Source organism: Phascolarctos cinereus, unplaced genomic scaffold, assembly GCF_003287225.1.
Source record: "Phascolarctos cinereus isolate Bilbo 61053 unplaced genomic scaffold, phaCin_HiC Scaffold_3;HRSCAF=262, whole genome shotgun sequence".
NCBI classification, from domain to species: Eukaryota; Metazoa; Chordata; class Mammalia; order Diprotodontia; family Phascolarctidae; genus Phascolarctos; species Phascolarctos cinereus.
The window spans coordinates 50343560-50357719 of record NW_027555736.1 but is presented as its reverse complement, the minus strand read 5'-3'; the positions used below and the strand labels follow the sequence as shown (position 1 = coordinate 50357719).

The 14160-nt window shown below is 41.4% G+C and overlaps 1 protein-coding gene across 1 annotated transcript in view; it reads right to left on the bottom strand.

Annotated features, from left to right (window-relative positions):
- The window catches only part of CDH23 (cadherin related 23), a 606235-nt gene that overhangs the window by 313500 nt on the left and 278575 nt on the right, over positions 1 to 14160 (bottom strand). Inside the window, exon 9 of the mRNA XM_020994435.2 lies at positions 6352 to 6430. Within this exon, the coding sequence (XP_020850094.1) occupies positions 6352 to 6430 (79 nt within the window). The remainder of the gene's footprint in view (positions 1 to 6351; positions 6431 to 14160) is intronic.

Here is a 14160-nt window from a genome sequence, read left to right as displayed (position 1 = left end):
GATACTTATTAGCTCTGTGACCCTGGGTAAGTCACTTAACCTCTGCTTGTCTCAGTGCCCTCATCTGTAAAATCTCACAGGGAGAATCAAATGAAATCATAATTGTGAAGTGCTTAACATAGTGCCTGGCACATAGCATGTGCTATATACATGTTAGTTATTATTATCCTATGTATTTTGGATGATGTATTTTAAAAACATTATTCTGAGAAAGGGTCTTCTCCAGTAGCTCCAATAGCCTTTTCCAGGCTGTCCAAGGTGTCTTGTGACACTAATATGGTTTAAACCAATTCTTGTATGGAATAATTTCCAGCTCCATCATTATCCTGGTGACCTTCATCTGAATGTATTCTTTTGTCAAGGTCCTTTCTCAAATATATGACCTGGAACTGAACACCATATCCATATGTGGTCCAAGCAGGGCAGAGCATGACAGAGCTTGTCCAGGACAGTATGCTTTGGTGAATGAGACTTGGATTGCATTAGTTTTTGTGGCTGATGAAATGCCATCTTGTTGACTCATCCCATTGAAGCTGTAGCCCACTAATGTCACCAGGTCACCTTCACCCAAAGTGTGACCTCACCATGCATGACCCTTAACACCATCCAGCAGATGCACATCTCCACTCTTTGTACTCACACAATTGTTTTTCTGATTATCCCGGTTTGATTTTATCTTACCAGATTCTGCCTATGATTCTTACAATTTGATAACTTTTTTCTAGTCTGATTTTATCATCTGTGTTAGATATCTTTCAGTTTTGTACCATGTACAAATTTGATACATGTGTCATTGATGCCTTCCTCCAAGCTGCTGATCAAAATATTGAATCAGGCCAAATTGAGGACAGAGCCATGTGGAACTTTAGAGACCTCCCTTCAGAGTGATTCTAGTTCATTAATCATCACCATTTGGGTCTGCCTTTGAACATATTTGTAATGCAATTAATTATAATATTATCCAATTTACAAAGTCTAGGAGTTGGTGTGGAATGCATGCCCTTTGCCCTCAGAGTATATTCTAAGGTTCTGATCTATTTTGTACCAACAGGTAGAGGTTGCCATTCCACAGCTCTTGGGATGCTTAGGTAAAGAGCTAGGGGCATCCCAGCTGGCCTCAGCTATTGCCTCAGGCTGTAGAGTCCCTCACTGTCTTTACTGACTAATTGGCACTCTTAAGCCTGTAATCCAGGGGTAGCAGTTCTTTCTTTTCTCTCCAGTTGGAAATGGCCAGGCCCTGATTTCTAGAACCAGGTTATGACACTCTTGGGAATAGGATGGATTTGATTATTGACCAACCTTACCAGTCCTACAATCTACCCTCCATACAGTGGCTGAGGGGGCAAGATGGATGCCCAAAGATGACAGGGTAGAGGTGAAGAATCAACAGAGAGGAAAGGGGTTGAAGGCAGAATCTGCTTCCTTCAAAAATAGGGCCAGAAAAGGATTCTCTAAGTCTATATTCAACATCTATAGAAGTTCAGAATGCCCCATAGAACACTGCCTTTGGAGCAAGCCAGACCTACTTTTGACATGATTGTGGTGCAGCCAGATTGGTCTTCTTGCTCTCCCTCATACATGGTGTTCCCTCTCCTGTCCCTCTACCTTTGCACATACCATTGTCCTAGCTTGTAACACACTCCGTCCTCACCCTGGCCTCTGAGAATCCTGAGTTTCCTCCAAAGCTCAGCTCAATGGCTTCTCCTGATCCCTTCAGCTATGCCAACCCACAACATAGTGAAACCACAATGGGGAAAGTCATGAGGTGGAGGGGATCACTGGATGGGGTTCAGCTGCAGGTACCACATTTAAGGAGAGATATTTAAGTTGGTGCTGGCCCAGAGGATGATGACCAGGATGGTAGGAGGACTTGAAAACATACTATACAGGGATAAGTTGAAGGAACTCTTAGAGGTTTATCCAAAGGAAGGGAAGACTTAGTGGGGACATGATTGAAATCTTTAAATATTCAAGCAATTGCTTTGTGATGTATAATATTCATTCTGCTTGGTTTCAGAAGGCAGAACTAGAACCAGGGAGATAGATTTTAGGTCAACATTAAAAAATACCTAGCTCCCTAACAACAAGAGGTGACCAACCACAAATGGTGGGAACTGCTTGGGAGGGAGAGAGTTTTCTGTCCCTGAAAGTATTCCAATGGAGGCTGGGGATCATTTGTTGGGGATGCCATAAAGAATAATCCTGTTTCCAGGTAGGGTTGGACTAGGTGGCCTCTGAGATCTCTGCCAACCCTAAGGTTCTGATATTCTCAATTGTCTCTTCTGCAAAAGGGATAGTCGACCAGCCACCCACAAATGCTACAGAAGTCATCTGGATGAGCCAGGGACAGGGAATCAGGACACAATAGACCCCTTTCCATTCACCCTATCCCTACACTGGCTAAAAAAGCCAGATATTGAACTGAAATCCCAACTCCCTCCTGTTTTCCTAGGTGCTTTGCTCCCTACCTAAGCCTTAGAATCAGACAGCCCAGGACCCAAGGAGCAAGGTCAAATGCCCTGGGTCTAAGAAGAACATCATGGACTGCCTATGGCTCAATTCTATGTTAGGCACTGTGAGTGAAACAAGATAAAGAGAAGGCACAGACCTTTTTCTCAAGGAATAGACAGCCTAATTGGAGAGGTAGAATTATAGATGATATAATTCTAGATCATTCACGTGAGAAGCAGCATGATGCATTGGGTGGAGAGTTGGCTTTGAAGACCTGGGTTCAAGTTCTCTCTTTATTGGCTATGTAATCCTTCACCTTTCAGTACTCTAGGCCAGTGGCATCAAACTCAAATAGAAAAGAGGGCCATGAATCCATGCATAAGGATTCCTGCCCTTTGCTATTTCAAAATGTGATATTTTCTAGGTTTTAGTTTTATTTTTATTAAATATTTCCCAATTACATTTTCATCTAGTTGGGGCAGCACTCAGTAGTGTTGTGGGCTTGTAGCAAGGGAAGGGTTTGACACCTCGCTCTAGGCAACTCTAAGAATATAAACTGCAAAGAAAACACTCATTTTCATGGATAGAAAGAGTTTCTTCACCTGGGAATTTCCTTAAATCAATGAAATTAGTAATTCAGTCTATCCCTGTTGTCGTTCAGTCATTTCCCACTCTTCGTGATCCCATTGGGGTTTTCTTGCAAAAGCACTGGAGTGGTTTTCCATTTCCTTCTCCAGCACATTTTACAGATGAGGGAACTGAGGCAAATCAGGTTAAAGTGACTTGTCCAGGGTCACACAGCTAATAAGTGTCTGAGACCAGATTTGAACTCATGAAGATGAGTCTTTCTGCTTCCAAGCCCAGGGCCCTATCCACTTCAGTGCCACCTAGCTTCCCCTTCTCTATCAAATGCTGAATAGTTTTAGCATTGCTTATCCCTGTGAGAGGAGGTCTGAGAAGGAAGAGACCAGTGTGGGCTGGAATAAGTGGAGGAGCTGAGAACTACACATGATGGATGGGGAAAATTAGAAACATCTTTCATACAAAGGGCTTCCATGGGCTAGATTCAGGACTGGGCGGCCTACGATTTTATCCTCAGATGCATACTCAAATTACCCAAATTTCAACATCATCCCAGTTTGTCAGCAATTCTATGGGCTGGGTAAGAGGGCAGGAAAAAAAAAACTGGGGGCAGCTAGGTGGTGCAGTGGATAGAGCACTGGCTCTGAAGTCAGGAGGACCTGAGTTCAAATTCAGCCTCAGACCAAACACTTGACACTTACTAGCTGTGCGACCCTAGGCAAGTCACTTAACCCCAGTTGCCTAAAAAAACAAAACAAACAAACAAACAAAAACTGACCCTGGATTCAGAGGACTTGGGTTCAGATCTTGCCTCTGGTCCAATTCCTGTGTGACCTTGGGGATATCACTTAAACTCTCTGGGCTTTAGAGAGTAAATGTGGAAGACTGGACTGGATGGTCTCTAAGAACTTTTTCTACTCTAAACCTATGATTCTAAGCTCTTCTAATCTCCAGTGCTTATTACAGTGCCTGGCACATAGTAGGCACTTAATAAATGCTTGTTGAATTAATAAAGGTCCTTGATGCAGTTTGGGACAGGCTTGGGACCAATATTGGTAATAAGGTATCTCTGCTTCCTCTTGGGCCAGGACCCAGTGCTTAGCACAGCCCCTGGCATATAGTAGGTACTTAATAAATGTCAACTGACCATTTTTCACTCTCTCTTATGGCCAACTCATCCACCCACTGGTCCTCTTTACCCATCAGGTTGACCTGGAAATCCCTGGCAATGGAGACAAGATATAGGATGCTCTCTGTTGTATAACACCCAGGCAGGGAAAGGAGGAGAGCAGCCCAGAGCTTTTGATAAATCCTATGATTTTTCTTTCTGACACTGCTAACACATCATCAGTGTCACAAAGCTTTCTACCCAGCTACATGCAGTTCCCTGCCCTTCCTCTCCCCCACTCCATACGGCATCCTTTTAACACACAGCATTTCCTTCGATCCAGCCACATGTCACCTTGCCCTGGGCAGCTCTTAGCTTTGTAATTTAGGAAAACAAAAAGGGCTTGCTTCCCTCTTCATTCCCTCAATGTCCTCTACCAGCTGGGGCTAGGGCCCAGGATTTCCCCAGTTCTGCTTCAATATCTCCGGTCCCATGACTCCCTCCAGCCCCCTAGTGAGGGCGCAGAGATTCCTCAAACAGCCTTTGATCCTTCACCAGGATGGCTGGTGCCTCAGAGGGAACTCAGAGGAACCAACCACACAAAGAAATTAACACTGATGTTTTCAACACAGGGAAGGAAACCATTTGTCCCATTCTTGGGGGTACAATGCAAAATCCCTGAGGATATGGGATGTTTTTCATTTTTTAAAATGCTACTTTTTATGTGATCATTTCCTAGATAGTCTTCCTTTCTGCCCCTCCCAGAGCCATCTCTTCTAACAGAGGAAGGGCAGTCCATCAAAGGTAACCTACTCATTAGCCACGTCTCACAGTATGTGGAGGGTTCCACCCTCATAGTCTCCCACCTTTGCAAAGAAGAGAGAGCATTGCATTCTGCTCTCTCTTCTTGGGGGCCAAGCTTGTGCTTTCTAATTATATGATGTTTGCTTTGGATTGTCTTTCGTTCTTTCCAATGATGTTATGGTCATCACGTATATGGTTTTAACTGTTTTCATTTATCGTCTTTTTATCTAAAGGGGGTGTTCTAATAAATATTTGTTGATTGGAACTGGGATTCAAACCCAGAGGCCCAGCTAGGCCAGTACTCAAAAAATACAGACAGGCTGAAGCATGAAGAGCCCCTGGTGCTGCTGACTCCATGGGCCCCAAGAGCCTTGAGCCGGATTCCCTCTTCTCCCTGCAGGGATCTGACAAGGCAGGATGATTGAGGAGCAGACAGCCGCTGTGCCTTGGAAACCAGCATCATGCACGGTACTCTTAGGCACTCGGCTGCTAGAAGCGTTTTTATGTGGGGTTGCTAGTGGAGGGGAAGGTGGGAGACAGTGATTTCCCAGCATTCAAAATCATTCCTAGTGTCTGGCATCAAAGCAAAAACTCCAGGCTCCTTGGTAGAGTCAGCCAGAGGCTGTCATGGAACAAACAGACACTGACGCAGGGATTCATTGATGGGGGTGGGGAGGGGACAGAGCTCAGCACCTTTAGTGAGTAGCAAAAGACAGATAAAATTAGACATCTAGCATCATCAGTATCCCTTCCCTGGGAAGTGTACCCATGGTCTCTCTTTGAGGCTATAGTTCTCAGCTGTCCTCCCAGCTCAAAAACACTCCCTCATATGAAAAAACCAAACCAAAGGAAATTGATGGATCAACTCAATCGACGGCACAGGGTGACTTCCCCAGCCTGTGGGATTCCACTCCCTAGAATCTTTTCTTCAGTCAGCCACCATCTTGTCATCCCTATTCCTCTTCCCTAGCTGTTGCATCCTCATAAGGACCTCCTTGTTCTGGGGTCACATAACCCTGGACCAACAGTGTGCTGGTAGATATTTAACAATAGGCTCTCCAAAAAAAAAAAGGATGCAAGATGCACTTTCAATTTTAATCTGCATTATTATCTCCATTATTTTCTTAAGTCTAGACAGTCAATAAAATATAAGTCAAGTCCTGATTTGTAGTGTTTGCAGATTTCTGAGTTGTAAGTGCTCACGCTAAAAATTTAACAATTGGTTTTCTCCATAAGAGCTACCCGAGGATAGCAGTACCACAGTGATTGCTCTCTACAGAGGGCTATCTCAACCCATTTCTGCTCAGGATTCAGTCCAAGTGGAGTTGGAAAAAACATAGTTTTCCAATAGCCCAGATTATTTACCAGTAAAACAGAGGAGTTCTTCCCCACAAATACAGACTTACCTGAGACAATGGTGTAGCCAATTCCTCGAGGGCGGCCCTTATCTTGGTCAACTGCTGTGATCATGCGTACTGTTGTGCCCTGCCAGAGACAAAAACAGAGGCCCATGAGTACCACAATGGGCACTTCATGTCCCCCTTGGTTAGCTGTCCTTCCAAGAGCTGTTCCTATTACCCACTCTAGCCAAGTCAATCCCTGGAGGGACGGACCTCTCCCAACATCGGCTGGGAAAATCCTCATGATGCCAGGCCAATTAGCAGAATGTCCAGGGGTTGAGGCCACTTCTGCTCCCTCTCTGCCATGGGCGGTTAAGCCCCAAAGTCATTGGATAAATGTCTTCTGGAGAAGGCTAATCCTAAAAGTAATAATAGTTGACAAGTATGGTCCTCTAAACTTTACAAAGTGCTTTACATAGACACACACAGACATATAGACACACCCACCCAGACATACACACACATACACATCCCACTTTAGCTGATTGTCATAGCAATGGGGATTCTGCATATCATGGATAAGGAGGCAGAGACTTAGAGGTTAAATAATTTGTCTGTGGTCACCCAAATGGTATCAGATGCTGGATTAAAAGCCAGGACTCTCCTATCATCAAATCTAGCAATCTTTCTATTATACTAGACTGACTTCTCTCCTCAACATCCATCCTCACCTCCCATCTCCTTCCAGTCAAATGAGTCACCCAGTGGAGAGATAGCATTGTAGGCCTGAAGAGGAAACACCTGGGTTCTACTCTTGTATACACCATCAAATCTTTATGGACATAGGTCATTGTCCCTTCTTGAACCTCATCAGGATATATAGAAATAAAGAAATTTCTTCTATCAAATAATATTTTACCAAAATAACCAAAATAGAATGTTGCTCCTCTAAACAGGACTATGGCATGAGAGATGGGGGTATCTGACAAAGAATTAGAAAGACTCATTTGAACCAATGTACAAGAGTTGGGAGAGGAGAGTGCAAGCAAAGATGAATTTTAAAAGAATGCCACAAACTTACACAAATAGTATCAGGAAGGTTGAAGCTCAGAAGGAGCCAAGCTGTGTGAAAAGTGCTAAGCATAACAAAAGAGACTGTTAAACCTCACCTATATTTACAGCAAGAAGAGTGAGATGGGGATTAAGCTCATGGCTTGAGGAAGATAGTATGAAGAGAAACCAGAAAAAGCATAATAAAGGCTGGTGGAATTGAAAGAAGGTAGAACTACTCCATTCCTGTTTTGTTTCTATCTTCTTTACCAGAAAGAATTATCTTCAAAAAGAAAAAGATAGAATGTGCTGTTGTTCGGCCATGTCCAACTCTTCGTGACCACATGGACCATAGCATGCCAGGCCCTTCTGTCCTCCACTATGTTCTGAAGTCTGCCCAAGCTCACGTTCATTGCTTCCAAGGAGGATGGAACAGAGATAGATAAAATATAATTGAAGTCCAAGATAGGTGAAGGAATGTTAAGAAAACATTTAATTGCTTTTAAATCAGTTCTAGAAAGTAAAATACATTTTATATCTAGGCACTGAAAAAAACTAAAAGGTGCAATCATCAAACCATTCTGTGGAATCTTTGAGTAATTATAATTAAGTGGTTCTAGTAGAAAAGAAAAGAAAATATAGTTCCAGTTTTCAAAATAGGAAAAAATAATAGATTGCAGAGACTACCGACTAATGAGCTTGACTTCAATCTTTGGCAAAATTACAGATGTCATCAAGAAGATGGTTTGAGAACATTTGGAAAAGATTTTGGTGATCACTAGGAGCCAACACAGATTAATAAGGATCAGTTCATGCCAAACTAATCTTGTTAAACAAGGAAATAACATAAATACAGTATATCGACTTCAGCAAGACATTTGATCAAGTCTCTTCAAGATATTTTGTTAAAAGTCTGAAAATACAGGCTGAACGACTGCCCAGTTTGGCAGAATGACAGCTAGTCGAATGAGCACACCCAAGGAAAGGTTGAGGGATCAACATCAAACCTGAGGTCCTGGCACAAGTTACAGGGATGTACTTGGTTCCATCTAATTCAACAATTTCATCATTGCCTTGAATGAAGACCTAGAAGGTAAGTGCATCTAATCCGCTGATGAGGCAAAGCTAGAAGGGATAGTTAGAAGACAGAACTGATGTTCAAAAAGATCTTGACAGGCTAGAATAAATCTAATGAAGATGATAAATACATTTTAGTTTTTAAAAAATCAAGTGACCAGTATAGGACTGGGAAGACTGAGACAAACAATAGTTCAGGTGAGAAAGTCAGAGGGGCTTCAGTTGACTACGAGCTCAACATGAGCTAACAGCATGATGTAGCCATCCTAAGGCTAACATAACCTAAGGTTATATTAACAGAAGGGAGAGCTAGGTGGTGCCATAGTGCATAGAGCACAGGACTTGCAGTCAGTAAGACTCATCTTCCTGAGTTCAAATCTGGCCTCAGACACTTATTGGCTGTGTGACCCTGGACAAGTTGCTTAACCCTGTTTGCCTCAGTTTCCTCATCTGTAAAATGAGCTGGAGCAGGAAAGGGCAAATCACTCCAATATCTTTGACAAGAAAACCCCAAGTGGGGTGATGGAGAATCAGACATGGCTGAAACAATTGAATAACAACAATATTAATAGAAGTATGCTGTCTCTCTTAAGGAACAAGATAAATCTACTGTACTTCATGTTAGTCAGCCTGCACCTGCAATGCCATAATCAGTTGTGGGCTCCACACTTCAAAAGCGTCATTGAGAAGAAACGTGTGCGTGTGTTTGGAAGATGGTAAAGAATCTTGAATTTGTTGGATATTCAAAGCAATTGAATTTAATTCAAGAAATACTACATTTACATGAGGAGAAGAAAAGGATTCTTAGCCCGATGAAGAGAGTACTAAAGGGGTGTATGATAAACAACCAGAAGGAAGGACTAGGCCAATGAACAGACGTTACTAGGAATAAACTGTGTAATTTATATAATTAAGTAAATTATGGCTCCATATAAAGAAGCTGAAAGGTACCTCAGAGGTCATCTCATCCAACTCATCCATTTTACAGATGAGAAAACTGACTCCCAGAGGAGTCAAGTCCCTGAAGTGACTTCTTCATGATCACATTAGTAATAAATGGCAGAGCTAGAATTCAAACCTAAGTCCTCTGACTCCAACTCTGGCATTCTGTCTGCTGTACCACACTGCCTAATGCTGACACAAAAATGGAGGGGGTTGCCTTGTGAGGTGGTGAGCTCTCTGTCCTTGTAACATTTAAGGAGAGGTGACGTGACCAGGGACATTGTAGAGGGAATTAGTGTGTTATTTGGAATGTAGAACCCAACATCTCCTAACTCAAGTCACTTCCAACTCTATGAAGAGTATAAAAAACGGGAAAAACTTGGCTAGGTCATAGAAGTTATTAGGAATTTTCTTGGGTCTGAGAGGAGCAGGACAGATACCTTAGCTTGGTTATTACCCTGAATATTAAATGCCATTATCAAACCAACAGACAGGAAAATTGGTAATGGGGCAGGCTACAACAGCAGTAACCACAGAGCTCAATCAATTGGGCCCCATGGCCAAGAATGCAATGATTTGGGGAAGAGCCTAGGGAGATCCAAGGGAGGTAGCCCCTGATTCCTGGATTCCCCATCTCACCATGAAGGCCTTTGCTCTCTCCCCAGACAGCAGACACAATTAATGTCCTGTGCATTGCATTTATAGCCCTTTGCTCCTATGTTTGTATTGGTGTGTGGAGAGGGCCAGGAGGCATTCCTTTTTCCCTCAGGGAGAATGTCAGCAGAAGTATTTGCATAACTAATAGGGCACCCAGGAGGCCCTGGCAGCCTTGTGCCAGTGTCATCATCTATCAGTCGAAGGTTGGAACGGAGTGTTCCTGTCCAATGTATAGCTCACCCTTCAGGCCTCCTCCTCCCATTGTTCTGGCTGGATTTTTAGGCTGATAATACCGACTTGCCTTAATATCAGTCCTTACGTCCTGAATGATGTACAACTTAAAAGGGGAGGCCAAACTGCCAAGGAACAGACACTTCTGGCAAAAAAGCAGACAAGAGACCCTCCCCATCTTTGGATTCCCCAAACCTGATGAATCTAAGCTCTGCTATTTTCTGTCTTTGTGATTCTGGTCAAGTGGTACTTTATTTCTGGGGGCCTCAGTTTCTCACCCATGAAATTAGGGGATTAGACTAGATCAGGGGTTCCCAGCTTGGGGATGCACAACGTTGTTTCTTCTAAAAAATATTTTAATAACTTTATTTCAACATAATTGATTATAGTCCTACATATTTTATTTTATGCCTTTAAAAATATAATTCTGAGAAGGGGCATATAGGCTTCCCCATATTACCAAAGGGGTCCATGGCAAAAAAAGGTAAAGAATTCCTGGTTTTGGTCATTCCTAAAACTCCTTTCTATTAGAAATATATGATCTTTGAATCCTATCACCAAGATGGGAAGAGGCTAATAGCCATGGTTGAGTTTAACTCTATCCCTACTCTCTTCCTCAATTTCACCAGTTTTCCATGATATGAGAGATGGCCCAATCTTGCTACCAACCTCCTGCTCTAACCCTCACCTTGGTGGTACTGAGATACTGGTTCCTTCTTGCAAAAATGTGAAAAAAATCTCCTTTACACTTAGTCTAGCTATGACAAAGTTAGGCGTTTTCAGAAGGAACTTGAATTAATGATAAAGCAGAAGGAAAGTAAAATCCAAAAGTCCCTCCACAATATACAAAAGCATAAAAAATGGATGACCTCAGAGAAGATAGATTCTGTATTTAATCAAAGTCCAGCCACACAATATCTTGGCTGACATGGCTTATGGGATGCCCAGCTCCCTAGTTCCTTTCCCCTGATTCAAGCTCGTCTAGAAAATCCCACTCATAAGTCACCTAGTACATTCCTTGGGTGGTTCCCCTCTTACTCTTTTTTTGGGCCCTCTCCCCTCCCTTTTAGGCCCCTTGGTAGGATAAAAGATTAAATGGCTAATGGTTCATCTTAATTCATAAAGGAACCATTAGAGTTCAAGAGATCATATTTGTCAGAACTGATACCAGAGTTAGTATTTTTCAATAAGGCCTTTCCTCCCCTCTTGTAATATACAAAGGGTCATCTTCCCATTGGATTTCCTCAATTCAATTCAATAATAAGAATTCAATCATCAGATTTATTAAGCACCTACTGAATGGCAGACACTGCCTCAGCAGTGGGGATTTCAAGCACAGAGAATGAAATGATCCCACTTATAATGCATTTATGCATGCAAAGACAAAAATGAAGCAATATCTGCACTCTAGTAGCTTATGATCTCCTTGGGCTGAGGGAGGTGGGATGAAGGCAAGAGGCAGATAGTTATGTAACTATCATATATATATATATATATATATATATATATATATATATATATATATATATATATATATATATATATATAATACACATATATATATACATACACACATATATAATAGTTATGTAACTATCATATATATATATACATATATATACATACACACATATATAATAGTTATGTAACTATCATATATATATATACATATATATATACATACACACATATATACATACATATATACACATACCTATATACATATATATGTGTGTGTATATACACATATATACATATATACATATATATACATATATACATATATATACATGTATACATATATATACATATCTATGTATATGTGTGTGTGTGTGTGTGTATATATATATATATATATATATATATATATATATATATAGTGATTTGGGGGAGGTTAATGATTAGAAAGCATGAGGAAAGATTTCATTTAGGAGCAGACATTTGATAAGAACCTTCAATAGAGTTAAGGATTCCAAGAGGCGGAGGTATGGTGAGAGAATGTTTTAGGCACGGTGGTGGTGGGGGGAAGCTTGTACAAAGGGACTCAGATGGGAGACAGAATATTGAGTGTGTGAAGGGGCAGGGAATCCAGTTGTCTGGAAGAGCTTGTCAAACTAGCCAGGCTGGTCCATAAGCACCTAGTCAGCCCATGGAACCAAGTATCTAGGGGTTCTGACTCCTGTTCCGTTGTCCTCCCTCCGAGAAAGTGCAAATGGATTTTTTTCCATCCTTTTCCTCCTCCCTCTGGACAAGGCTGTGATCCCAGCTAGGAGAATTCTATCCTACCCAATTCAGTTTGCTTTCCACTAGTTCCTAAGAGTAGGATGGGTATGATAGAGGAGGCCAGTAGCTACTTCTACTAGGAGAATTCAGGAGAAGGGCAAGGCTTGGAGGTCAGAGTGAAAATCACACTGATCAGTATCCCATTTAAAAAATGTTAATTATAGGAGGTGAGTTTGGGGAAGACTCAAACTTCTATCCACTCAGTGTGGTCTACACCCAATTTTAGATCAAGAACCCCTTGAGAGCAGGTCTGGCCTTTCAGTTTATTTGTGCATGCAGCCACCACATAGCAGCATACTTAGGGAGTCACTTGAATAATCAATACTATACTATACTATGCCATACCATACTATACTATACTATACTATACTATACTATACTATACTATACTATACTATACTATACTATACTATACTATACTATACTATACTATACTGTACTGTACTGTACTATACTATACTATATAACATAGTACATAATTAGTATATAAAATAAACATTATATATTATATATAAATACAAATATATAAAATTATATATTATATCATAAATATAATATACATAAATATAATCTTACATAACTGATGTATAGTCAGTATTTATTAAATACTTACTACAGGTATGTGACAGATCATAGGAATACGTGCCAGAAAGAGAATGGATACAGGACAACCAATGATGTCCAGTGTGGGCAGAAGGCACATTAGCCATAGAAGACTTCAAAGAGCTTCTAAATATCCTCATCACCTGGTAGAGAGCCCATTCTTACAATAATTATAGCACAGCACCTTCTGAGGCCAGTCATCTAGTATAGTTGTGTCAAATTGAAATGTTAAGAGGCAACTTAAAACATCACAAATTAAGATTATCTATGTTGTATTGTAAGGCAGTGAGATGAAGCAATGGATAGTGCATTGGGCCTGGAGTCACAAAGTCTCATCTTCCTGAGTTCAAATCTGGCCTCAGACACTTACTAGCTGCATCACCCTGGGCCAGTCACTTAACCCTGCTTGCCTCAGTTTCCTCATCTATAAAATATGCTGGAAAAGGACATGGCAAGCCACTCCAGTATCTTTGCCAAGAAAACCCCAAATGGGGTCACAGAGAGTCTGAAATGACTGAACAACAACAAATGTTGTATTGTAGTTTTTATACATTTGGGTAAACATTTCCCAACTGCATTTTAATCTGGTTCTGGACACACCTGGGAGGTCTGCCAATATGGTCTCAAATCTGACACCTCTGATCTAATCTAATGCTACTTGTTTGACAGGTGAAGAAATGGAATCCCAAGAAGTAAAGTGATTGGCTCAAACCCATATGTCTCATGAGTGGAAGAGCTGCGACTAGGTGTCAGGCTCTTGACTCTTTACCTGCAGGGTTCTATATGGGTCTTCTGGGGTGTGCTTAGGAAATTCAGGGGAGTAGGTGGCTTTTTCAACTAGGAAAGGATGATTAGAGGACAAGGACAAAAGCTTGTGATGAGAAACACACCTGGACTGCTGCAAGCAGAATCTGATGATCTGACAAAGTTTGGGGTTTCTTTCCTTTTTTTTGTAAATAAATCCATTTTTAATAAAAACCTTGAGCTTTTAATACAGGTACAGTCAGAAGGCTAGAGATATTATAGGAAGGA